The following is a 27,150-nucleotide window of genomic DNA, read 5'->3' as shown; positions in this document are numbered from 1 at the left end:
AAACATTAAAAAAAAACTGAAATAAACATAGCGACACCTGACCTTTTTCTTTTTCTTTTCAACACTTTGCTATATGTTAATAAAGCACTCTTGTGATTTACACAAAGCAGAGAAGGAAAGTAAAGATTGTGTTTGCGCAAAAAAACATCCAACGTAAAATCCGTTACGACCAAATCAGCTCTCTTGTTGTGTTGGGACTTCCCCAGGTCTCTACAGAACGTTCCCTGGCTGCGCCGTTGTGCGCTGGAGATACAGGGCTAATGTTGCACTGTATTGGTAACTAGCATCAATCGCTAGCACCGGTAACTACTGGTTAGCGTCAGTAGCTAGCATCAGTGGCTACCGGCTAGTAACAGTTGTAGGTAGCTAGTGTCAGTTGCTAGCGTCAGTAGCTAGCTAGTTAGCGTGTGACGCTCAGTTGTTTCGGGACCTGAGGTTGGTTGGCTTTGAAGCTGCGCAGAGCCCGGCGCGCGGCGGCAGACCCACGCCTTTAAACTTGCCCTTGCCTACGACCTCCACCGTCACACGAACCTTCCCGTCGTACGTCCTCTCTGTAGGGCTGAAGGGGAGGGCAAAGAATTACATAAAGGACACTAGAGGGACAATGGCATCCTAGCAACACAACCAGAAAAACTTTCATTCTAGAAACTGATTAAATATGGTAACATATTGTATAAAACAATGCATTTGTAATTTTAGGATCTATATGGGGTAGAGGGTGAGGGGATAGAAAATAATGGGAAAGATTACACTAATTGCAATCAAGTATGTAAGCTAAAACCATCAAATAAATAGTGTAAAAAAACCTTCTTACCTGAACTTGGCCGTCTCTGGCTCCATCTCCAACAGCTCCCGCACCGGAGAGCGAGGGACATTAGCTGAGAATTTCTCTGCGAGGGAAAAGAAAAGTGTTATAACACGAACCCTCATCGTTTTACCCTCCTCAATATGATGTATCGCTGGGACAGACAAATATGAGAACTTTTACATTTTGCAAATCAGTGGAACTAAAAGCCTCCCTGCATGAACTATCAAACAATCAGAAAAGAGGAAATCTAAAAGGTGGTCGAAGTTTCCCTCTCTTCGTTTCTCTCCTCCTTACCTATAAGTGGCCTCATCATTGGATAATACACTTGCCACACAGTCTCCAGTGACATCCTGCTATCCATGTAAATTGCTCCGGCTAGCGACTCAAAGATGTCTCCCATTGCCTTGGGGACCTCAATGTCCTCCTCTTTCGCCTCGTCTTCCTCTGACCGCCGCAGCTGAAAGAAAGGGTGGAATAACAGAGATGAAGTACAAGTTGTTTTTATTAGGGTGAAAAAAATAAAGATTTTGTCTCGAGTGGATTAAAGGAAAAAAATGATTGTCTGTGCTGTAGTGTGGCCTCTTTCTAATAACTCTGACTGAGCACTGTCCCCTATTTCATATCCTATCCATCCAGTAACAAATGCGCGTAGAAAAAAGTAAACGTTAGCTACAGAGTGAATTTAGCATTTTCCTTGGAAAATGTCATCTGAGAAAAATATCTATTACACACTTCATTTTACGTATAGGCCTACATCGATAGAAGTTTGCAAATCGGCAAGCGTCAATAGTTTATTCGAAGTATTGAATACAAGTGATACAGGTATTGAACTGTATTCAAGTTGTTACTGTATTAAATCCCAAAAACTTAGTCAGCTGTACCCTTGCACACTCTGGAGACCCCGTCGTCCAGTTGTGCTTATTAAGGAGAAATATTTACCAATGTTCCTGAATTTGTTTTTCCTCTTACTGTATCCAATGTTGTCCCTTAGGCATAAAACCAGCACTGCTCAAACGAGACCAGATTCACTGCCAAGATAGGCATTTCAAAATAAATTAAATCCAACTGCTCTCACTCCAATCCAACTCTCTTTCCAATACTCAAAACTCAACAAAATATAAAACAGATTCATAAAGAACTGACAACCCATGTTTTGGGCTGTTAATAATTAGCATATGTGGCAGAAAAAACATGATTATGTCCCACAAAACACATTTAAATGTTAGTAATTATCAACAAGGCCAAAAGCTATCATTTTGTCCCTGCAAAAATTTCTCGGTCAACATATACACTGGGGTGTGCTGGGAAAATTGGGAATGGGCGGACATCCCGAACAGTAGAACAAGAGAAATACAACAGATGTACATCGCACTATGACAAACAAACACATGCAACTTTTGTTTCTCATCCAGAAAGCACCAATAAATACACCACAACAAACAACTTCTTCACCAAAGCTGCATCTGAAATGGCACCCTATTCCCTATATAGTGCACCACTTTTGACCAGAGCCCTAATGGGCTCTATATAGGGAATAGGGTGCCATTTGAGATATAATCCAACTTCAAAATCCCGGAGATGGACCACCTAACCGTAAACACACCACAGAGTCCATGCCTTGCATCTCCTTCTTCTCCAGCTGGAATTGCACAAAGTCGTCGATGACGTGGAACAGCTCGGGCGACACAGCCTTGAAGTACTTGTGGTAGTCGTACTGGACGGCCAGGGAGGCGAAGATGGTGTTGTTGACGAGTGCCGAGCGCAGGTCTGTGAGCACGCCGGGAGAGTGTTGGCGAGGGTCTTCATAAAGGTGCTTCGTTATGAGGTAGTCTAAAATTGCATCGCCAAGAAACTCCAGCCGCTGGTAACAATCTGGGACAGAGAGAGAGCGGGGACGAGAAAGAGAGCAGGAAGGAGTGATACTAAGCCGACACAAAATAAGCTTATCACTGAGCAGACATACTAAAGGCAAGCAGGAATCAACTATTTAAAGGGTTTTTCCTGCCTCTTAACAATGGTTCAGCTAATGGTATTGTTGTGATATCACAGCCCCTCAGGTATGATCGTATTGCAATTGGGTTGCTGTGCTACTACAAGCCCTCACCTTGTGCTATTATTAGGTCCTCACCTAATATTGTGATATTTTTTACCTGTAATGGTATTATAATGGTAGGAGGCGTGTGTGAACGCCTGCAGCAGGTAGGCCTTGTTCTGGAAGGTGTAGCTGATTTTCCTCTCAAAGTTCTCAAAGCCGGAGATGAGGTGGTTGAGGGTGCGCTCTGCGTCCGGGTGGTCGAACATGCAGCGGGGCGGGATCTTCAGCCAGCCATATTGGACGTCAAGGTTCGCTACCTCTGTGACTCCGCCCTCATCCCTCAGAGTCCGACTCTCCACCGGTAACACCTGTTTGATATATTGATAGAGAAAGATTTTATTATTGAACTACAACGGGTAATTTTCCAGAAGAAAAATGGTGTGCTTGCATCAGCTGCCCAAAAGTATTTGTATTGCAGTGGAAGAACTTCCTCTCCACCGGTAATACCTGTTTTGATCCGTTGACATTGTTATTGAAATATAAAATCACAATAATTGAAAAATTATCACGGTTTTCGATTTCAATATATATATATTTTTTTTACATTAAAAGCGTTATGAAATAATGACGTTACAATGTTTTGTAGCTTTTTAAATGGAAATTCCAAAGCAAAAAACAGAAAAAATATTCCATTAACTCTTTCAGGTCCACATTGGGTAGCAATCAACACAAAAATAGGAAATTACTATGAAATAATACGTAAATATTTATATATACTCACATAGTACCAGTCAAAAGTTTGGACACACCTACTCATTCAAGGGTTTTTCTTTATTTTACTATTTTCTACATTGTAGAATAACAGTGAAGACATCAAAACTATGTAATAACACATATAGAATTATAAAGTAACCAAAAAAGTGTTAAACAAATAAAAAAATATTTTATATTTCAGATTCCTCAAAATAGCCATCCTTTGCCTTGATGACAAGCACACTCTTGGCGTTCTCTCAACCAGCCTTATGAGGAACGCTTTTCCAACAGTCTTGAATGAGTTCCCACATATGCTGAGCACTTGTTGGCTGCTTTTCCTTCACTCTGCGGCCCAACTCATCCCAAACCATCTCAATTGGGTTGAGGTCAGGTGATTGTGGAGGCCAGGTCATCTGATGCAGCACTCCATCACTCTCCTTCTTGGTCAAAAAGCCATTACACACCCTGGTGGTGTGTTTTGGGTCATAGTCCCACTAAGCGCACACCAGATGGGATGGCGTATCGCTGCAGAATGCTGTGGTAGCCATGCTTGTTAAGTGTGCCTTGAATTCTAAATAAATCACTGACAGTGTCACCAGCAAAGCACCCCCACACCTCTTCCTCCATGCTTCCTGGTGGGAACCACACATGCAGAGATCATCCGGTCACCTACTCTGCATCTCACAAAGACACGGTGGTTGGAACAAAAATCTCAAATTTGGACTCATCAGACCAAGGACAGATTTCCACCGGTCTAATGTTCATTGCTTTTCTAAAGCATTTATTTGGGCTGCAATTTCCGAGGCACACCTGTTAATTGAAATGCATTCCTGCTGACTACCTCATGATGCTGGTTGAGAGAATGCCAATTGTGTGCAAAGATGTCATCAAGGCAAAGGGTGGCTAATTTGAAGAATCTCAAATATAAAATACATTTAGATTTGTTTAACACTTCTTTGGTTACTACATGATTCCATATGTGCTATTTCATAGTTTTGATGTCTTCACTATTATTCTATAATGTAGAAAATTGTAAAAAGTAAAGAAAAACCCTGGAATGAGTAGGGGTGTCCAAACGTTTGACTGGTACTTTATATATATATATATAATTTAATGGATTTATATAGCACTTATCCACCTAGCCCTGCGATAGACTAGCATCGTGTCCAGGGGGTTTACTTGTACATCAAAGCTGCCTCAAGCTACAGAAACAGGAAATCGGCTCCTGCCCTATGGGCCATTCTGGTTCAGATATATATATATATATATATATATATATATATATATATATATATATATATATATATATATATATATGGTTATCCATATATATATATACACACACATGTATGTATAGAGGTGTGATGTTGTGGGGGTGCTTTGCTGGTGACACTGTCAGTGATTTATTTAGAATTCAAGGCACACTTAACAAGCATGGCTAAAAAAATATATATACACACATAAGTCCACTACATAAACAAAAGTATGTGGACACCCCTTCAAATTAGTGGATTCGGCTATTTTAGCCACACCCTTTGCTGACAGGTGTACAAAATCAAGCGCACAGGTGTACAAAAACGAGCGCACAGCCATGCGATCTCCAGACAAACATTAGCAGTAGAATGGCCTTACCGAAGAGCTCAGTGACTTTCAACATGGCACCGTCATAGGATGCCATCTTTCCAACAAGTCAGTTTGACAAATTTCTGCCCTGCTAGAGCTGCTCCGATCAACTGTAAGTGCTGTTATTGTGAAGTGGAAATGTCTAGGAGCAACAACGGCTCAGCCATGAAGTAGTAGGCCACACAAGCTCACAGAACTGAAACGTTGCATGCTGAAGTGTGTAAAAAATTGTTTGTCTTCGGTGGCAACACTCACTACCAAGTTCCAAACTGCCTCTGGAAGCAACGTCAGCACAATAACTGTTCGTCGGGAGCTTCATGAAATTGGTTTCCATGGCCAAGCAGCTGCACACAAGCCTAAGATCACCATGTGCAATGCCAAGCATCGGCTGGAGTGGTGTAAAGCTCACCGCCATTGGACTCTGGAGCAGTGGATACACATTCTCTGGAGTGATGAATCACACTTCACTATCTGGCAGAATCTGGGTTTGGCGGATGCCAGGAGAACGCTACCTGCCCGAATGCATCGTCTGGGGATGTTTTTAATGGTTCAGGCTAGGCCCCTTAGTTCCGCTGAAGGGGACATTTTAACGCTACAGCATACAATGACATTCTAGACAATTCTGTGCTTCCAACTTTGTGGCAACAGTTTGGGGAAGGCCCTTTCCTGTTTCAGTATGACAATGCCCCCGTGCACATTGCGAGGTCCATACAGAAATGATTTGTCGTTAGCGGGTGTGGAAGAACTTGACTGGCCTGCACATAGCCCTGACCTTAACCCCACCGAACACCTTTAGGATGAATTGGAATGCAGACTGCGAGTCAGGCCTAATCGCCCAACATCAGTGCCCGACCTCACTAATGCTCTTGTGGCTGAATGGAAGCAAGGCCCCGCAGCAATGTTCCAACACCTAGTGGAAAGCCTTCCCAGAAGAGTGGAGGCCGTTATAGCAGCAAAGGGGGGACCAACTCCATATTAATGCCCATGATTTTGGAATGAGATGTTTGTCGAGCAGGTGTCCACATACACTACATTAACAAAAGTATGTATGTATTTATGTGGCAATATGAGAATGTGTATGACAAGGGTAACATGGAATGCTTGTATTATGTAGAGTGCGTAATGTAGTCTATATTTTGTATCCAGCAGTACTGTGTGTGTATAAGACAATTTACTCCTTGGGGACATTAAAGTTCATTCTAGATAGAGGTGGTGTAATGTGGTGTATATACCTTGAGTCCCAGGGAGCAGAGGAACATCTGAGCAGCCCTCACCCCACAGCTGGTGAGGTAGCAGCCCAGCAGTGCCTCTACACAGTCAGCAATGCTCTTGTCAGCGATGCACTGCTCCGTGTGCAGGTCGTAGGAGATGGACTGTTTTGCCAGCTCCACCCCACAGTTCTCCTCAGACGGATTCCAGAAACCCACCACGAAATCATCCTCCTCCCCCGCCTTGCTGGGGTCCAAGTAACACATGGCGTCCCACGAGCTAATAATAATGCATAATAATTTAATGGATTTATATAGCACATCCACCTAGCCCTGCGATAGACTAGCATCGTGTCCAGGGGTTTACTTGTACATCAAAGCTGCCTCAAGCTACAGAAACAGGAAATCGGCTCCTGCCCTATGGGCCATTCTGGTTCAGACAAGGCTTAATTACTTCATAATAGATTGTATTAATATAGCGCTTTTCCACCTAGGTTCTCAGGTTCCACTTTACATAGTATGGGGGTGGGGGACTCACCTGTAGTCAAACTCATCTGCTGAGCCACCACCGCCAGGCTCCGAGGGGTAGTCGGGGGTGGGGACCGGGCCAGGTTTCTTGGGGGGTTTCCACACCCCGAAGCTGGGCTCGGCTGCAGGGGAGGAGGAGCGGGCGGAGGGGCTGGGGCCAGGGGCCGGGGTGGCGAGGACAGCGGGGAAGGTCCTGAGGGAGATCTTCTTGCCGAAGGCACCGGAGCTCATGAGCATGTTGTCGATTAACTTAATGTGCTCCTGGTAGTAGGGATGAGTTAGAGCAATGAATACATTTGTGATGGGGGGCATCTGTATACATTTTTTAAAACATTTTTTATTATTATTATTTTATTAAAATAAATGTGAGTGGTGTTTTCCATAGCCGGACAGACAAATTATTTTAAATAAACTAGATAGTGTTTTGATTCAGCTTTTCCCCCCTGTGATAGATAAGTAAGCATGTGTCTAGTATGCATTCATACCTCATACTATATTTGGCCAAGAGAACTTAGATTTATTAGTAAAAAAAAAAAATTCAACTTTGATTAATCACCACTAACCATCACCTTGCCTAATCAATTCTGAAAAACGTAACTATGTCCCAAATGGAACCCTATTCCCTATAGTAGTGCACTTCTTTGACCAGAGCCATATGGGCCCTGGTCAAAAGTATTGCACTATATAGGGAATAGGGTGCCATTTGGGACAGACGCCTTGTGCTGAACTCCTCCCTACCTGGAAGTACTCCAGGTCGTCCTCGATGCTGACTTCTTTAGACTACTTCCACATCAGATCTTCATCCACCTCCAGCAACTCCTCCTCGAGCTGCACCTCATCCTCACATAACTCCTTTCCAGCACTACCATTGTCCAGGGGGTCCTCTTTGGTTCTGAAAGATGAGTGAGGAAGGAAGGAGGGAGAGAGGAGTAAAAGATAAGGGAGTAAGTGCGAGGATGGCGAGAGGGAAACAACGAAAGGAAGAGGGTAGAAGAATAGCGAGAATGGGAGACAGAAAAAGTGGATGGATTACTATGTGGATTGTATTAATGTCTTATTTATTACCCAACGTCTCTTTAATCCAGTGGTGCCTCCAGGCCTGTAGTTGACTCCTGAAGCCGTGGTCAAGCCCCACAGTGGGATTTACACAGATTATAGTCTCAGAGTTTCACTCTCACCACAGCATTAGGTCAGCTAAGAGGGCTTTGAATGTGAGAGGGGAGGCAGGCCTATCCAACTCAATGCCTCATAGGCCTAATGCAATTCGATATCTGACAAGCTGCGTCCTGAATGTTACATTAATAATCATTAATAACCCATAAAGTTGACCGTGTGGGAAATTCTCTAATGCATATTAATTAAATGCTAATGGCACTGACATCTAATTTTGTCAGAATACAGCCAGGCCTTGACACTGAAAATGACATTGCCCCGAGCACATTATGCACACACACACCACAGTGTTACGAATACACTCTCCACTTTCTCTCTCGCACACACACGACGAGCACACACACGGTAAGTAAATGCAGACTTGCCAGCCTAACAAAATTCAACACTGTGGTTGACCTCGTATACCTCAGACACACACACCTCCCGAACAGCCCAGGAAGAGTCTCCAGCAATACCCAAGTTTCCCTAACGACCCCTTATCACCCTGTACCGTTTACTACCCTGCTGTCATACTAATTCATGCTACATTTATTTCATTTTATATTTAGCATTCATTTGGATAATGTATAAGAATGTCTACATGTTCACTAAGAGAGAGAAAGCTACTATAACAAGAGATCATTCATGTACTCTTTATAAAGCTTACCCATGTGCATTTATTGACAATCTCCTTCGGTATCATATGGAGGAAACACTATCAGTTGAAGTATACCAGTAAGGTGAAAGCCTGCCCTCTGGTGGTCTCATGAATAACAGAGCATCACGTACCTCATCCTTATCCCATTCGTCTTCCCTGCTCTCGTCCTGGTTGACCACGTAGCCAGGGGGCAGCCAGTTGACCGGCGGATCAAATATGGACACTACCATCCTGCTTGGAAGACCTTTCTTCTTCCCCAGACGATACAAGTTACAGTTGCTCACCTGTTAAGACGGGCGGCAGGGTTAACACTCCAACGCTCTAACCTAGTGGTTAGAGCGTTGGACTAGTAACCGGAAGGTTGCAAGTTCAAACCCCCGAGCTGACAAGGTCATTCTGCCCCTGAACAGGCAGTTAACCCACTGTTCCTAGGCCGTCATTGAAAATAAGAATCTGTTCTTAACTGACTTGCCTAGTTAAATAAAGGTAAAATAAAATAAAAAGACAGAAAATAATTCACTTCACACCATTTCACACATGGATCATATCCATACTTTCTTGAAATACATGAAACACGACAAAATTATGGGCATATGTGTCAATGACTAAAAAACAAACTATCTTACAGCAAATAGGCAAACACAAAGTATTCCATTGACAAACATTCCATTCAGACATTCAACCCTATTCCCGCTAGCACTACTTTTGACGATACGCGGGCCATGGTCAAAAGTAGTGCACTGTAAAGGGTGCCATTTGGGATGCAGGGCAAACACCATTCCCTCCAACCCACTGCCAGGCTCACCTTCTTGCTCCTCATGTAGGAGAGTCGTCCCTCGTGTGCGTTGGGGTAAGTACAGAACAGGTGCTTCAAGAACGAGTCTCCCAGCATCTCCAGACGCTCCAGGTTGAAGCCATCGCTGGCGTTGGATAGGGTCAGGGCCTGCAGAAATGTAAAAAATAAAATAAAAAAAAGGATTCAATAGAAACTTATAAGTGAGTGCTTGCCTTTTTCATTTTTTGAAGTAATACATTTTTTGTTCAGGGCCTGAAGGTAGGGGATCAGTTACATTAATCAGTTAGTCTATTCAGAGCATCTGAAAACACATTTAACTGATATTTTGAATTGCGGGACATATTCATTAGTTAAAACAATCAAAACTTCAATTAGGTAATCAATTAATTGACCAAAGAACTGACTCTGAAAAACTTGTGTTGAACCCATCCCTACCTGAAGGATAAGCCCCGGGTTGGGCCCCAGGGTCTTGGGGCAGGGGCCAGGTGTGTGTCCCCCTGTGGAACTGGTCTCCTGGGTCTTTGAGTAGTCAGGTAAAAGTGCTGTGGTTGTGATGGGAGCGGTGCCTTTGGGCCACGTCACTGTTGCTGGGCTGCAGGAGTCTGAGGTAGTTTGATTCACGTGGTGTCCATTGCCCTCACGGAGGTCTGTGGTCCCCCCTGGTTTACATTCATCGCTAGGCTGTGGGGGTCGAGGCTGGGTCCAGGGCTGAGGCTGGGTTCGGGGCTGAGGGTGCTGAAGCTGAGACTGGGTCCAGGGCCGTGTTGGGGTTAGATTCTGGTTATCTGTGCTTGGAGAGAGCTGCACAGGAAGAACTGAGGTAGTGGTTTGTGTTGTCATTGTTATTGATACTTCTTCACTCTCCAGTGGCAAACCAGGGCCAGCCGGGAGGAAATGGGAGTTATCACGTCCGTCATGAAGGTGTGTGTGGTCGCCGTAGTCACTGTCGTCTTTGGCGACGGCAGCAGTGCCGTTAGTGAGGGTATTGGTGCAGGAGGCAGAGTCTGGCTGCTGGGGCTCCTCCTCCTCTGGCCTGTCAGCTTCTGGGTGTTTGCTGACATCACCCCTCTCAGGCTGGGAGGAGACATAACAGCCACTACAGGGCTGCTGAGCAACAGCAGGGTCAGTGGCTGCAGTCTGGTCGTGATGTTTACAGTTCTCATCACCGCTATCCTCTTCCTCATCATCATACTCTTCCTCATCACGCGGACAGATGAAAGACTTGCTGTTGATGGACTTCTTCCATCCAAAGTCCAGGATTGGATACCTACAAAAACAGAGTGAGATGTAGGGGCAGTATTTAGTGTTGGAGAGTAAATGACTGGCTGTCATTAAACAGCCAGTCATTAAATCAAGTATTAAAAGGGATAGTTTTTCAAAATGTCATCAAAGCAAAATGTATCAGATGTACCTGAAGTCAGGGGGCAGGGTCTGGGCTCCAACTCCAGCGTCGCTGGCTGTCTGGGCCCTCAGCTCCTCAGCTGTGAGGAGGCAGTGGAGGCGGTACAGTATGCTGGGGAGACACACAGCCTTCCGCCACAGAGAGGCTGGGATGGGGTGGATGGCACACAGCTCTGGGACCAGGATCTGGAAGGGCAGAGGTAAGGGGAGGAAAAAAAGAAAGAAAATTCGACATCCTTCCAGATGTTTGTAGGCTAGGGCCAGAAATAAAGTAGATACTGGGATGAGGTGGATGGCACACAGCTCTGGGACCAAGTTGTGGAGGGGAGGAAGCATCTTTCTAGAAGTAGGAGAAGATGGTTCTCCAAAATACTCTAATCTAGATTCTAGACCAGGGATCACATGCCAAATCTGTTCAGGCTCTTGAGAGGGAATTGGGCACGTGTTGTTGTGACCTCTCACAACTGTCTTGGTGTGTTTGGATCATGATAGTTTGTTGGTGATATGGACACCAAGGAACTTGAAGCTCTCAACCTGCTCCACTACAGCCCTGTCGATTAGAATGGGGACATGCATGGCCCTCCTTTTCCTGTAGTCCACGATCATCTCCTTTGACTTGATCACGTTGAGGAAGAGGTTGTTATCCTGGCACAACACTGCCAGCTCTCTGACCTCCTCACTATAAACTGTCTCATCGTTGTCGGTGATAAGGCCTACCACTGCTGTGTTGTAGGAAAACTTAATGATGGTGTTGGAGTCGTGCTTGGCCATGCAGTCGTGGGTGAACAGGGAGTACAGGAGGGGACTGAGCACGCACCCCTGAGGGGCCCCCGTGTTGAGGATCAGCGTGGCAGATGTGTTGTTACCTACCCTTACCTCCTGGGGGCTGCCTGTCAAGAAGTCCAGGATCCAGTTGCAGAGGGAGGTGTTTAGTCACAAGGTCACCTTAGTGATAAGCTTTGAGGGCACTATGGTTTTGAATGCTGAGCTGTAGTCAATGAATAGCATTCTCACGTAGGTGTTCCTTTTGTCCAGGTGGGAAAGGGCAGTGTGGAGTACAATAGAGATTGCATCATCTGTGGATCTGTTGGGGCGGTATGCAAATTGGAGTAGGTCCAGGGTTTCTGGGATAATGGTGTTGGTGTGAGCCATGACCAGCCTTTCAAAGCACTTCATGGCTACCGAAGTGAGTGCTATGGGTCGGTACTCATTTAGGCAGGTTACCTTGGTGTTCTTGGGCACAGGGACTATGGTGGTCTGCTTGAAAAATGTTGGTACTACAGACTCAGTCAGGGACAGGTTGAAAATATTAGTGAAGACACTTGCAAGTTGGTCAGCGCATACTCAGAGTACACGTCCTGGTAATCATCTAGCCCTGCGGCCTTGTGAATGTAGACTTGTTTAAAAGGTCTTGTTCACATTGGCTACGGAGAGCGTGAACATACAGTCGTCTAGAACAGTGTTGCTTGCCTTGAAGTGAGCATAGAAGTAATTTAGCTTGTCTGGTAGGCTTGTGTCACTGTGCAGCTTGCGGCTGTGCTTCCCTTTGTAGTCCGTAATAGTTTACAAAATCTGACGAGCGTCGGAGTCGGTGTAGTACGATTCAATCTTAGTCCTGTATTGACGCTTTGCCAGTTTGATGGTTCGTCGAAGGGCATGGCAGGATTTCTTATAAGCGTTTGGGTTAGAATCCCGCTCCTTGAAAGCGGCAGCACTACCCTTTAGCTCAGTGCAGATGTTGCCTGTAATCCATGGCTTCTTGTTGGGATATGTACATATGGTTACTGTGGGGATGTCGTCATCGATGCACTTATTGAAGGAGCCAGTGACTGATGTGGTGTACTCCTCAATGCCATTGGATGAATCCCGGAACATATTTCAGTCTGTGCTAGCAAAATAGTCTTGCAGCTTAGCATCTGCGTCATCTGACCACTTCCGTATTGCGCGAGTCACTGGTGCTTCCTTCTTTAGAGTTCTCTTGTAAGCAAGAACCAGGAGGATAGTTATGGTCAAATTTGCCAAATGGAGGGCGAGGGAGAGCTTTCTAGGCATCTCTGCGTGTGGAGTAAAGGTGGTCTAGAGTTTTGCACATATGACATGCTTGTAGAAATTAGGTAAACAGATTTAAGTTTCCCGGCCACTTGGAGCGCCACTGGATGAGCATTTTCTTGTATCCTTATGGACTTATACAGCTCGTTGAGTGCGGTCTTAGCAAAGGTTTGTGGTGGTAAATAGCTACAAAAAATATAGATGAAAACTCTCTTGGTAAATAGTGTGGTATGCAGCTTTTGAGATACTTTACCTGAGGCGATTCAAAACCTTGAGACTTCCTTAATTTTAGATTTCCTGCACCAGCTGTTATTTACAAAAAGACACAACCCCTTGTCTTACCGGAGGCAGCTGTTCTATCTTGCCGATGTACAGAAAACCAAACCAGCTTGAAGTTATCCATGTCGTCATTCAGCCACAACTCGATGAAACAAAGATATTACAGTTTTTGAACGTCCCCGTTCGTAGGTTAGTCTTGATTGGAGCTCATTCATTTTATTATCCAATGATTGCACATTGGCTAATAGGACTGATGGAAGAGGCGGATTACACACTCGCCTACAGTACCAGTCAAAAGTTTGGACACACCTACTCATTCAAGGGTTTTTCTTTATTTTGACTATTTTCTACATTGTAGAATAATAGTGAAGACATCAAAACTATGACATAACACATGGAATCATGTAATAACCAAAAAAGTGTTAAACAAATAAAAAAATATTTTATATTTGAGTTTCTTCAAAGTAGCCACCCATTGCCTTGATGATAGCTTTCCACACTTTTGGCATTCTCTCAACCACCTTCATGAGGTAGTCACTTGGAATGCATTTCCATTAACAGGTGTGCCTTGTTAAAAAGTAACTTGTGGAATTTATTTCCTTCTTAATGAGTTTGAGCCAATCAGTTGTGTTGTGACAAGGTAGGAGTGGTATACAGAAGATAGCCCTATTTGGTAAAAGACCAAGTCCATATAATGGCAAAAACACAGGAAAGAAGACCCAGAGTTACCTCTGCTGCAGAAGATACATTCATTAGAGTTAGCCTCAGAAATTGCAGCCCAAATAAATACTTCAGAGTTCAAGTAACAGACACATCTCAACATCAAATGTTCAGAGGAGCCTGAGCGAATCAGGCCTTCATGGTCGAACTGCTGCCAAGAAACCACTACTAAAGGACACCAATAAGAAGAAGAGAATTGCTTGGGGCAAAAAAAAACCAAGCAATGGACATTAGACCAGTGGAAATCAGTCCTTTGGTCTGATGAGTCCAAATTTGCCTTTGTAAGACGCAGAGTAGGTGAACGGAAGATCTACGCATGTGTGGTTCCCACCGTGAAGCATGGAGGAGGAGGTGTGATGGTGCTTTGCTGGTGACACTGTCTGGGATTTATTTAGAATTCAATGCACACTTAACCAGCATGGCTACCACAGTACGCTGCAGCGATACGCCATCCCATCTGGTGTGCGCTTAGTAGACTATCATTTGTTTTTCAACAGGACAATGACCCAACACACTTTCCAGGCTGTGTAAGGGCTATTTGACCAAGAAGGAATGTGATGGAGTGCTGAATCAGATGACGTGGCCTCCACAATCACCCGACCTCAACCCAATTGAGATGGTTTGGGATGAGTTGGACCGCAGAGTGAAGGAAAAGCAGCCAGCAAGTTCTCAGCATATGTGGGAACTCATTCAAGACTGTTGGAAAAGCATTCCAGGTGAAGCTGGTTGAAAGAATGCCAAGAGTGTGCAAAGATGTCATCAAGGCAATGGGTGGCTACTTTGAATAAAAATATAAAATTTATTTTGATTTGTTTAACAAACTTTTTTGGTTACTACATGATTCCATATGTGTTATTCCATATGTGTTATTCTTCACTATTATTCTACAATGTAGAAAATAGCAAAAATAAAGAAAAACCCTTGAATGAGTAGATGTGTCCAAACTTTTGACTGGTACTGTAAGTCCCCGATATCTCTGTCTCTTCTTCATGCGAATGGGATTTGGGCATTGTCCGGTGTCTGAAGTAAATCCTTCGCGTCGTTAAAGAAAAATCTTGGTCCAGTATGAGGTGAATAAACACTGTCCTGATATCCAGAAGCTCTTTTCGGTCATAAAAGACGGTGGCAGAAACATTATGTACAAAATAAGTTACAAATAACGTAAAACAATACACACAATTAGCACAATTGGTTAGGAGCCCGTAAAACGGCAGCCATCTCCCCCAGACATAGTTTTGGGCAAAAACATAATAATTTGAAACCTTGCATACACTTGTATACAATCATATATTATGCGTGGGAATACTTAGAACAGATTTCCAAAATGTTACTCACTTTCAGCTGATTTGCTGATGTTTTTACAGTCTTTTACTTCCAACAATTAAAAAACGAAAACATGGGGGGCCAAATACAATCACCAGCGGGCCAAATTCGGCCCACGGACCGCCAGCTGGGGAACCCTGTTTTAGACCATCTTCAGAGTTAGTCTTCAGCCATTGGTTCATCTCTAAATATGGTGGAAGGTGGATCCATGGCTTTGTATGTAGACTTGATTACCTGTTTGTTCTGTAGACTCTCCCACTTGGCCTTCCTCTTCTCTGCACTGCTGAGGGGCAGTGCTTTCCCCTTCTGGTTCAGGTGGCGAGGAGTTAACAGGTTCAGTCTGCAGGCAGAGGTCAGAACTGGATGAGTTACACAGTACTTCAGATACAGTAACCTTCATGGGTGTAAAGGTACAGATAAAGTGTTCTTCCCATATCTTTTTATTTTGATGGTGCTTCCCCCCACCATCCATGGAGGTCTGAGAGACCTCATAAGGGCATCCTTATGATGATGGAGAGTTGAATAGGATACATTTTCCTCTCTCTCCCTCCTTCCTCCTCCTTCCACCTCTCCTCTCTCTCACCGTGAGGAGGTGTGGTCGACATCCAATAGTGGCTGGTTTATATTGGATAGGTCCAGGTTGTACTTGGTTTTGCAGTACTCAGCAAAAGTCTCATACTCCGGTGACGGGAACTTGCTAAGTGGTGTGAGGTGTAAACGTCAGCCACGTAGAAACGGTGAGGCTGGTCAAAGTTACGATACCTGAGAGAGAGAGAGAGAGAGAGAGAGAGAGAGAGAGAGAGAGAGAGGAGAGAGAGCGAGAGAGTGATTAGAGGTCAACGGTTGGCATAAATGGAACAGTGAAGATATACACTGAGTGTAAAAAAAAAACATGAAGGACACATTCTTAATATCCGGTTGAACGAGAAAAGTTTTTTGTGCATATGGAACATTTCTGGGATCTTTTATTTCAGCTCATGAAACATGGGACCAACACTTTACATGTTGCGTTGATATTTTTGTTCAGTGTATAATCTTATGGCTCATATCAAATGAATTGTATGCTGTTTAAATCAAGTCTCTTCCCTATGGACCCTGGTCAAAATAAGTGCACAATATATAGGGAGCTATTTGGCTCCTCAGTCAGGGAAGGGTATGTAGCGAAGCAAGCAGCGTACCGTGGAATGATGACAGCGTCTTGGTAGTCTTCCAGTTTGAAGGTGAAGGGGTTCTGCTTGGTGTAGAGGGTGGTAGGAATGCCAGTACGAGCCTCAGACTTCTCTATGTCCTCCATGAATTTAAAGTCCAAATCTAGAGTGATGGAATCCTCAACTGAAAGAAGAGAAAATGTAAACAATGGAAGTTTACATGGTGAATGAATACTTTCAGACATTGGACATTCACCGATTTGACACTAGGGTTGGGTGGTATACTGTATTTACAGCATATCCAAAGGTATTTCGAAACACTCTCAGTATGATTTTACAATACCGCTTTTTTATAAAAGTCAGAAGTTTACATACACTTATGTTGGAGTCATTTAAACTCGTTTTTCAACCACTACACAAGTTTCTGGTTAACAAACTATAGTTTTGGCAAGTCGGTTAGGACATCTACTTTGTGCATGACACAAGTACTTTTTCCAACAATTGTTTACAGACAGATTATTTCACGTATAATTCACTGTATCACAATTCCAGTGGGTCAGAAGATTAAATATACTAAGTTGACTGTGCCTTTAAACAGCTTGGAAAATTTCAGAAAATTATGTCATGGCTTTAGAAGCTTCTGATAGGCTAATTGACATCATTTGAGTCAATTTGAGGTGTACCTGTGGATGTATTTCAAGGCCTACCTTCAAACTCCGTGCCTCTTTGCTTGAAATCAATGTTGTAGACATCCATAAGTCTGGTTCATCCTTGGGAGCAATTTCCAAACGCCTGAAGGTACCACGTTCATCTGTACAAACAATAGTACTGTCATGATGTTGCCCTCTTTGGGTATAGCAAGCCCCATCCCCCTCTCCCTACCTCCCCCTTCAACTATGCTGCTGTGGTCAGAGAAAAGTCGTAAATTCCTGAGGAGAAGACCCTGCCACATGGCCACACAGTATATGAGGCAGAGTAAATTTTCATAGAGAACAAAGGAATTTCTTCCACCTCACAGAACTTGAGGTACGAACACATTTCATGTTCCGGAGAAAGTATAAAAGATCGGTGAAGAATCCAGCTACGAACTGGTCCGTTTGTTACAACTTGGGGAAGCTCATGGGAGACGGTGTGGCCACATTACCATAACGCTGTTTATATAACAGCCTCAGATATGAGGTTTACATCTAATTGTTGTATAAGATGAATGAGTGAGTATCATACTGTTTACACAATTTTACAATGTGATTTTGGACTGTTTAATGAAGGAAACCTCAAAAAGGGAATTGGAGTTAACTAAATCAGAGGACCGCCCCTGAGCCCATTTAGGGTCAGGCATCCTGGGACAGCCTTTTCTGCAATTCCGAATAGAACCCAACTTTGAGAAATTATCACCAGACCATGTGTTTCTCCATTAGGAGAGGACGAAGGTTGTAGACCATTGCTGAATCTTTTAACCATACCACGTGGTTAAACTCTTAGACTATCGATAACGACAGAATAAGAACAAGTCTTTGATATTAATTACTAGTCTGCAGCAAGGAATTCGGTATCATTGAACTCGAAGATCAACAACCGCCGAAACATCCATTCCATAACAATCAAATGAATGTCCCTCTGAACTATCCCCAGAGAGAGAGAGAGAGAGAGAGAGAGAGAGAGAGAGAACAAAACTCTCCAACAGAAACAAACTTTTCAACAAAGATCCCGACGACAAACTGAGCGTAAATATATATATTGATTACAATTGTTCCCGAATGAGTGAGCGTTCATGTGCAAAGGATTAGCATTTCAAATGTTATAATTATCAACTTTGTAGTGTCTCATCTCAGTTGACCCCCACTTCCCCTTTTGTCTAACAAGCCGCAATGCCGGTTTAGCCCACTAGGGTACATTCCCCTATCATTTCTTGTAACCACATTTACCTTGTTTGTTTGTTTATGCATTTCTGTGAATTACTTAGTTAGTAATAAATAAATGTTTTAGACAACTGATGTATGGATGACTCATAGTGAAGACTGGATTCATGCAGATAACCAACAATTTACGACGTTTGGAATGAGACTAGCGTGAGGTAAAATAAATAAATAATTAATCAGAAGACTATGGATCAGATATGAAAATATCTGAAAGGTTATATTAGGAAATTATAACCTTGTAATCTGAATATTTTTGCTTGGTGCCCCAACTTCCTTGTTAATTACAGTTACATGATTAATCAGTTGATACTAATTACAGAGAATATTTAATAAAAACTATAAGTCTTCAATTTAATGATAGTAAAGACACGGCAGTACGCAAGTATAAACACCATGGGACCATGGAGCCGTCACACCGCTCAGGAAGGAGACGCGTTCTGTCTCCTAGAGGTGAACGTACTTTGGTGCAAAAAGTGCAAATCAATCCCAAAATAACAGCAAAGGACCCTGTGAAGACGCTGGAGGGAACAGTTACAAAGTATCTATATCCACAGTAAAACGAGTCCTATATCGACATAACCTGAAAGGCCACTCAGCAAGGAAGAATCCACTGCTCCAAAACCACCATAAAAAAACAGACTACGGTTTGCAACTGCACATGGGGACAAAGATCAAACTTTTTGGAGAAATGTCCTCTGGTCTGATGAAACCAAAATAGCACTGTTTGGCCATAATGACCATCGTTACGTTTGGAGGAAAAAGGGGCAGAAGAACATCTTACAAGCCGAAGAACACCATCCCAACCGTGAAGCACGAGGGTGCCAGCATCATGTTGTGGGGGTCCTTTGCTGCAGGAGGAACTGGTGCACTTCACAAAATAGATGGCATCATGAGGTAGGAAAATTATGTGGATATATTGAAGCAACATCTCAAGACATCCGTCAGGAAGTTAAAGCTTGGTTGTGAATGGGTCTTCCAAATGGAAAATGACCCCAAGCATACTTCCAAAGTTGTGGCAAAATGGCTTAAGGACAACAAAGTCAAGGTGTTGGAGTGGCCATCACACAGCCCTGACCTCAATCCCATAGAAAATTTGTGGGCAGAACTGAAAAAGCATGTGCGAGCAAGGAGGCCTACAAACCTGACTCAGTTACCCAGCTCTGTCAGGAGGAATGGGCCAATATTCACCCAACTTATTGTGGGAAGCTTGTGGAAGGCTACCCGAAACGTTTGACCCAAGTTAAATAATTTAAAGGCAATGCTACCAAATACTAATTGAGTGTATGTAAACTTCTGACCCACTGGGAATGTGAAGGAAGAAATACAAGCTGAAATAAATAATTTTCTCTACTATTATTGTGACGTTTCACATTCTTAAAATGAAGTGGTGATCATAACTGACCTAAGACAGGAAATCTTTACTAGGATTAAATGTCAGGAATTGTGAAAAACTGAGTTTAAATGTATGTGGCTAAGGTGTATGTAAACCTCGGACTTCAACTGTATACACATACCTTACATCAAACACACAGGAGTATATAGACAGCTTACTGGACATACCTTCCTCAGGATGTTGTCAGTGAAGAGCAGGAACTTCCTGTTGATCACTTCCTGTTCGTTTTTGATGTACTTTTGTAGCTCCCTCACCATGATACCAGCCACCTTGTCGGCACACCACGACCCCAGCACCAGCAGCACTGCCCGGCAGTCCCTCAGCACCTGGGGAAGAGCAGGGAGACATTTCTTTATTTAGCCTTTATTTAACCAGGTAAGTAATTGAGAACACATTATCTTTAACAACGACAACTTGTGCAGCAAAGCAGACAAGTGACATTAAAGACAAAGCAGACAATTACAATTCTCAGATGTATAGGCTAGGCTGTAGGGCTCTGAATAAAAGTAGTGCACAAATATAGGGAATATGGTGCCATTTGGGATACAAGCTTGGATATGTATATAAGGTCAGACCTGTTTGGTTATGAAGGTGGGGTCTCTGTCCTCTCGAGGCACAGATAGGTTGCAGTCGTTGAGGAAGTGGAGAGCCTCATCCAGCTCGCTCAGCAGACACTCAGAGAGGCCACTCTTGTCCGGGTAGGGTCCGCAGTCCAGCACCACTTCTCTGGGCTGGGAAGCATATCTGAGACACACACAGTTGTTTCCCCTTTTCGATCCTAAATAATATGATTGTGGACAGTTGGGGACCTGCTCCTAGATAAGCACTCCTACTAGGAGTTGCTTAACCTGTTGCGTGTAGGGGGCAGTATTTTGATGTTTGGATGAAAAACATACCCTAATGAAACTGCCTATTTCTCAAGCCCAGAATCTAGAATATGCATATAATTGTCAGATTAGGATAGAAAACACTCTAAAGTTTCCAAAATTGTCAAAATATTGTCTGTGAGTACAACAGAACTGATATTGCAGGTGAAAACCTGAGTAAAATCCAACCCGGAATTGCTGTTTTTCCTGAAAGCTCTCTGTTCCATTGCCTGCCTTCGCTCCATTTAAAGGGATATCAACCAGATTCCTTTTCCTATGGCTTCCACATGTTGTGAACAGTCTTTAGACATAGTTTCAGGCTTTTATTCTGAAAAATGAGCGAGAAATATCACATTGCGTCATTGTATGGCTGGGTGCCAGCAGAGTTTTGCATGCGCAACAGCTTGGAGCAGACATTTTCTCTCTGTCTCCTATTGAAGAAGGTACAGTCCGTTTGAAATAATATCGATTATATATTTTAAAAACCTGAGGATTGATTATAAAAAACGTTTGACATGTTTCTACGAACTTTACGGATACTATTTGGAATTTTCGTCTGCCCGGTTGTGACCGCTCGAGCCTGTGGATTTCTGAACATAACGCGCCAACCAAATGGAGGTATTTTGGATATAAAAATAATCTTTATGGAACAAAAGGAACATTTATTGCGTATTTCATGAAAATTAAATATTTTTAGTAATTTAATTTGAATTTGGCGCTCTGCAATTCAGCGGATGTTGACGAAAATGATCCCACTAACGGGATGGGTGCATCAAGAAGTTAATGAATATGGGCCATGGTGTGTATTATTACAATACCTGTCAAGGACTACAAGGTCAGTAGCAGTCTCTGCATTGCTCCTTAAGATCCGCTCCAGGTTCTGGATCTTCTGCTCCAGTTCAGATGGGTCACATTTACCATTCAGAATGGATGCTGTGAGGCCCAGGATGCGAGGGCTGCACAGAGAGCCTTCACATAGCTGAAACATAGATTGCGTGAGACTGATCACACATTACTGAAACAGAGGAGAGAATCCTCACATTAATGAAACAGAGATTGAGAGCCTTCACATAAATGAAAAAGATACAGTAGAGACAGACCTCACATATCTGAAACAGAGATTGAGATAGCCTTTGCATAGCTGAAACAGAAATAGAGACAGCCCTCACATAGCTGAAACAGAGATAGAGACAGACCTAACATAACTGAAACTGTGTGAAACTCACATAGCAGAAACAGATACAAGGACAGAAAATGCTAAAACATTGAACAGCCTGCAACGGGGCTCAATAAGGAAGGCTGACTGACAACACTTTTCCTAATTTCCAATGGTGAATAATATAATGACTAAACTCCAATCTCCATAATGCTTTGGCTCCCGCCATACAGGGAAGGAAGCTTGAATGCATAACTACGTAGAGTAGACTGTAATTGTACCTTCATTATCTCCCGGTAGGGATGGTCTGTGATTGCCAGGTGACACTCATCAAACACCATAGGGTTGAGTTTCGATAGTGGCAACACTCCATTCTTCAGCACATGCAGGAGGATGTGGCAAGTCATAACGAGCACCTAGAAGAACAGAAATGATGGAGAGAATGAGTGGAGGGTAGGATGGAGGGATGGCATATTGCCTTGAATAATAGATTACAGTGTCGTGACATTGATTGGGTCCATCCACAGAATGATAACTTTCCAGTCCTCATGGAAATGACACTGGGAATTCAGTGGTTGTTGAAATTGAGAGGGGAAAACTTTAGTAATGCTATTACCAATGGTATTTATCATGAAAGTAATTGGTAACAATTGGTACATTATTCTGGCAATTGTAATTATATGACAAAATTGCTAGCAATTGGTATTTTCCAGATCTGTGTTCAATGAACCCCACCTGATTTTCGATAATTTCTTGGCTCCACTTTTCCCCAGACCATGAGGAGGTTTTCTCCACGCTGGTGTATTCTCCAACCTGGAGATCAGAGTGGGTCCTAACACTAGCTGCTTGCTGAATCACAGACGATGCTTTATTTATCATTCAAGAAAAGAAGGGAAAACAGAGAAATCTCATGGTCTCAATCATACCTTTGGGAGAAGTGTGAAACTTTTGGATGCACCGAATAGTGGATTTCTTTGTGACTCCAAATGTAGCTAGCTACCTGTGTTCACCAGGAAAACTGTCCTCTTCCCATGTTTGGCGAAGTCTCCCCGGATTTGGTGGGAAAGCTCTTTAGTTAAGAGTACTGCAATAAAGGTCTTCCCTGTGCCAGTATTTAAACAGACGATAGTATTGTGGTCAAGAGCTGCTTCAAGAAGTTCAACCTGGCAGGGAAGAGAAGGTTACAGTCATTAGTTTCAACTGTTGTGCAAGCCCACTCAATAACTGGTTACAAAAAAAATACAAAAAAATAAAGATAGATAACCACACACTGACGAATGTTCCCACAGTTTATTTAACAACATTTAGACCCGAAGGTCTTCCTGCTAACGGTTGTTTCTGTTATTACAGTGCTATCACTCTGTTATTAGTGTGCGTGCACAGTAATGTCACTGGAGACGGACCAGACCTGAGTGTGATGGCGACTATGTACTGTTGTAATACGGTGGACATTGTAAACCGGAACCTAGTTGTTGTGCCATTTTGAGTTAACACTGGTAGCAGACGATGGCTAATAACTACATTGTGCCACTGACGAGAAGAGGTCATATGATAGTTACGGGTTACTAATCTGGAGGAGAAAAAGCAAGCTCTTGCGGTATTATTGCTCTTGGTATTATTGCTCGAGGGAAGAGCGAGATATACAGCACTGGAAATATCCCTGGAGGATTTGAACCAGGATGACGGTATGAGAACTTTGATCAGAGTACTGGATTCTGTGTTTCTTAAAGAAGAGAAAGACTGTGCCTGCAAGGCATATTCAAACCTTGACAGTGTTACCAGAGACATTCGGTTGCAATGACAAACTACATAATTGATTTAAACAGAAGTACAATAGGATGTGCAAGGACGAATTGGTTCTCCCAGGTGCCGTGTTAGCTTTCAAGTTGCTAGATACTGCCTGTCTGGATGGTAGGGAGAAACAGTTGGATTTGACTGCTTGTACTGAGCTGACTTTAGCGTCAATGAAGTCACAAATATTTTTGGTGAAAAGACGTCTGTCGCGCCAATAACAGATGGAATGCAAGTGAGTGACGCAGCATATTACACTGAGCAGCAGAGAAAAGGCGCCAACAAGTCACGTTCTCAAGACAACCAGACGAGGGCACCTTTGCCCAGCACAAATCCACTGGACAGGAATGGAAGGAGATCAAAACGTGCTATTTGGCAAAGCACTTAGCATGGGATTAAAGACTGTCCTCATAAAAATGAACAGGTTAAGCTAACAGAGGAAAACGTAAACACAGAGATGGAGCAGTGTAACATTGCACTGCTTCTGAGATCTGTGTAGTTGAATCCTTAGGATCTGCTGTGATTGTTACTGCATGAACACGCACAGTGTGTGGTGCAAAATGGCTTGATAGCTATGTCAGTGAACTAAATATGATTGACACACCAAGCAACAGAACTTTCAAATTTGGAGATGGGAGAGTCGTCCATTCTACCGAGAAGGTCAAGGTGCCAGCAAAAATAGGTCAGACTAAGTGTCACATTGAAAAAGAGGTGGTCCCTACAGATATCCCCTTACTATTAAGCAAAGCTTCCCTCAAGAAGACAGGGGCTGTACTAGACATAAAAAATGACAAGGCAGTGATGTTTAAACAACCAGTGACCCTTGAACCTACTACCTCAGGCCACTATTGTGTAAACATTTTAGACAAAAACATCACACAGAGTCCATGTAAATATTTGATTCTGACGGACACAGAGCGCATGGAGATTCTGACAGTCAAGAGAGTATGACCAGGACAAACACAAAGTATTGCTACAACTTCACAAACAGTTTGGACATGCAACAGTTGACAGACTTCAGAAATACAGGAAACCTAAGCCCAGACCAACTATTGGTTTGCCTCTGGCTTCCAAGTACTGGCTTCCAAGTAATGAAACAGTGGCTGTTGATCTACATGAGTTAGGACCAAGTGTGTGGTACCTTCACATATCGACCACTTCACACGCTTCAGTGCTGGAAACATTGAAACCCAGTGAAATCATCAAGCACTTCATTAATTCCTGGATAAGTGTGCATGGCCCGCCTAATAAATTGTACAGTGACAATGGAGGAGAATTCAATAATAATGAAATAAGAGAACTGGCTGAGAAATTAAAATGGAAGTAAAGCGAACTGCTGCATGCAGTCCATGAAGCAATGGACTTCTGGAGAGACACAATCAAACACAGAGATCATGCTGAAATTGAAGCAAGATACTAGATGTGATTAGAAAACAGCCCTAGATTGGGCTTTGATGGCAAAAAACTCAATGCACAATGTTCATAGTTACAGCCCATAGCAACTAATGTTGGGTCAGAACCCTAATCTTCACTCTATACTGGTTGACAAGTCACCAGCACTAGAAGGGACCAGTGTGAGGGAATGGGTGGGACAGCACCTTTCAGCACTACATGCAGCGAGAAAAGCGTTCACTGAAGCCGAGTGTTCAGAGAGAATTCGCAGGGTTCTGCGTAAACAGCTTCGACCCACAAATGACAAGTACGAGACTGGAAACAAAGTGTACTACAAACGAGTTGACTGTCAAGGATGGAAAGGACCGGGAGTAGTCATGGGCCAAGATGGTGTAGTGATATTTGTGAGGCACTATTGTCAGGGCACTGAAACTGACACATAAAATAGAGCATAGACCTTCAACCATGACACAGGTAATACTGTTGAGGGTTCAAATTAGGAAAACGTTCAACAACAGCCACATGTGTTAAGACAACATGGTTGTTCCAATCTGAAAACTGGACATTTACATGGACAGAGAAAGTAGTATTAGACACACAGCAACAGTCATTGGACGAACAGGAAAAGCCAAAGGAAAACACCAGAACTTGTACAACTTGCAGTACCAGCTACACTTCCTGGTACAACAGGGTCAGCTGACCTGTCACTTGTAGATAATCTCAGAATTGAACTAATAGAAAATCGAGAAAAAAAGAATGACGTACTTGAAACAAAGGACATGTCATTTGACTCAGCTAAACTAGATGAGCTCAGTAATTGGAGAAAAAAATGAGTGTTTGAGGAAGTCATAGACATTGACCAAAAATGTGTCTCAATAAGGTGGGTGTGTACCCTTTTGAGGAGCTGGCTGCTAAAGAACTCTCAAAAGACTCACAGACATGTGCCTCAGAGTCACTCAGATCTGCCAGAAAAAATGGAAACTTCATTCCATAGACATCAAATCTGCATTTTTGCAGGAAACAGAGCTGTCAAGGGACATTCACAACCGACTTCCGCCTGAAGCTAAGAGCAAAGGAACACTGTGGAAACTAAAAAAGTCTGTGTATGGCCTGGCAGGTGCATCACTCTACTGGTACAACAAAGTCAGGGCAACAATGCTGAGTACAGGTAGAAAAATGTCACAAGTAAATCATGCAGTCTTCTATTGGCTTGATCAACACTGCAATGTGACTGGAGTACTTGCCTGTCATGTTAACGACTTCATCTGGGGTGGCTCACAGACTTCTGCTACAACTGTGATTCCCCACCTCAAAGCTGTTTTCCTGGTCGGCCACAAAGGATAAGCTTGCTGACTATCTGACTGAAAAGGTAGCATCCGGTCTTGTGCTCCTAAAGGCACTCAGTAATGGAAAGTGGCAGCTTGACTAACACAAATAAAAACGTTGTCACCCAACCCATTTGTGATGAGGAACTTAAATAATTCTTGGGACATTTCATTATTTTGTTGATGTTTTATTTGTCTTTAAAGACAAGTGGGAGATTGTTAAATTCATGTTTTAAGTATCCTTATATTTCTGTTATTACAGTGCTATCACTCTGTTATTAGTACACCTGCGCAGGAGTCTCACTGGAGATGGACCTGGCCTGAGTGTGATGGCGACTATTTACTGTGGTCATACGGTGAGCGGTGTTAAACTGGAACCTAGTCGTTGTGTCACTTTGAGTTAGCCATTCTGTCAGGCCAGTCGAAGTGTTGCACAAAAAACTGCGGGAGCATTCATTTGCGTGCGGGTATCCATCTTTATTCCATAGGTTAGGCTATAGTCATTATCAGATATTAGATCAATGGGGAAAGTGATACCAATGTCTGCGTACAATGCACTGCAATCTTTTTCCTAGTGCATAGTCAAGTGTCAGTTTAAACATGTCAGTTGAGCTCCATTGTCAATTGGAATTCCTCCTTCCTCACCTGATATTTCCTAGGCGTGTAGATGTTGTCGTGGATGGCCTCCTGTTGCCACGGGAGACCAAAGAAAGGCCCCATGGGATTGGAGGCGGGGGTGACCAGCTGGAGTCCTGACATGTTGCTTCAGGACTGGGGGATGCTGGGGGTGCAGTCCTCCACTCGTCCACTTTATCTTTATCTCATTT

At 43.2% G+C, this 27,150-nt stretch overlaps 1 protein-coding gene across 1 annotated transcript; it reads right to left on the bottom strand.

Moving 5' to 3' along the window:
- Positions 1–400: 400 nt before the first annotated feature.
- LOC139374453 (endoribonuclease Dicer-like) lies at positions 401–27,150 on the bottom strand. The gene is given in 25 exon segments (XM_071115491.1): positions 401–480; positions 483–559; positions 815–890; positions 1,103–1,265; positions 2,412–2,680; positions 2,959–3,211; positions 6,452–6,707; positions 6,966–7,216; positions 7,694–7,839; positions 8,893–9,049; positions 9,571–9,708; positions 9,997–10,828; positions 10,973–11,148; positions 15,568–15,673; positions 15,917–16,043; positions 16,046–16,095; positions 16,512–16,665; positions 17,364–17,424; positions 19,961–20,119; positions 20,369–20,537; positions 21,478–21,638; positions 22,097–22,231; positions 22,551–22,681; positions 22,816–22,978; positions 26,969–27,150. Coding segments are annotated over 25 exon segments (4,404 nt in total). The 5' UTR covers positions 27,083–27,150.

The sequence above is a fragment of the Oncorhynchus clarkii genome, chromosome 19 (assembly GCF_045791955.1).
Source record: "Oncorhynchus clarkii lewisi isolate Uvic-CL-2024 chromosome 19, UVic_Ocla_1.0, whole genome shotgun sequence".
Taxonomy (NCBI): Eukaryota; Metazoa; Chordata; class Actinopteri; order Salmoniformes; family Salmonidae; genus Oncorhynchus; species Oncorhynchus clarkii.
This window is presented reverse-complemented; position numbering and strand designations above follow the sequence as displayed.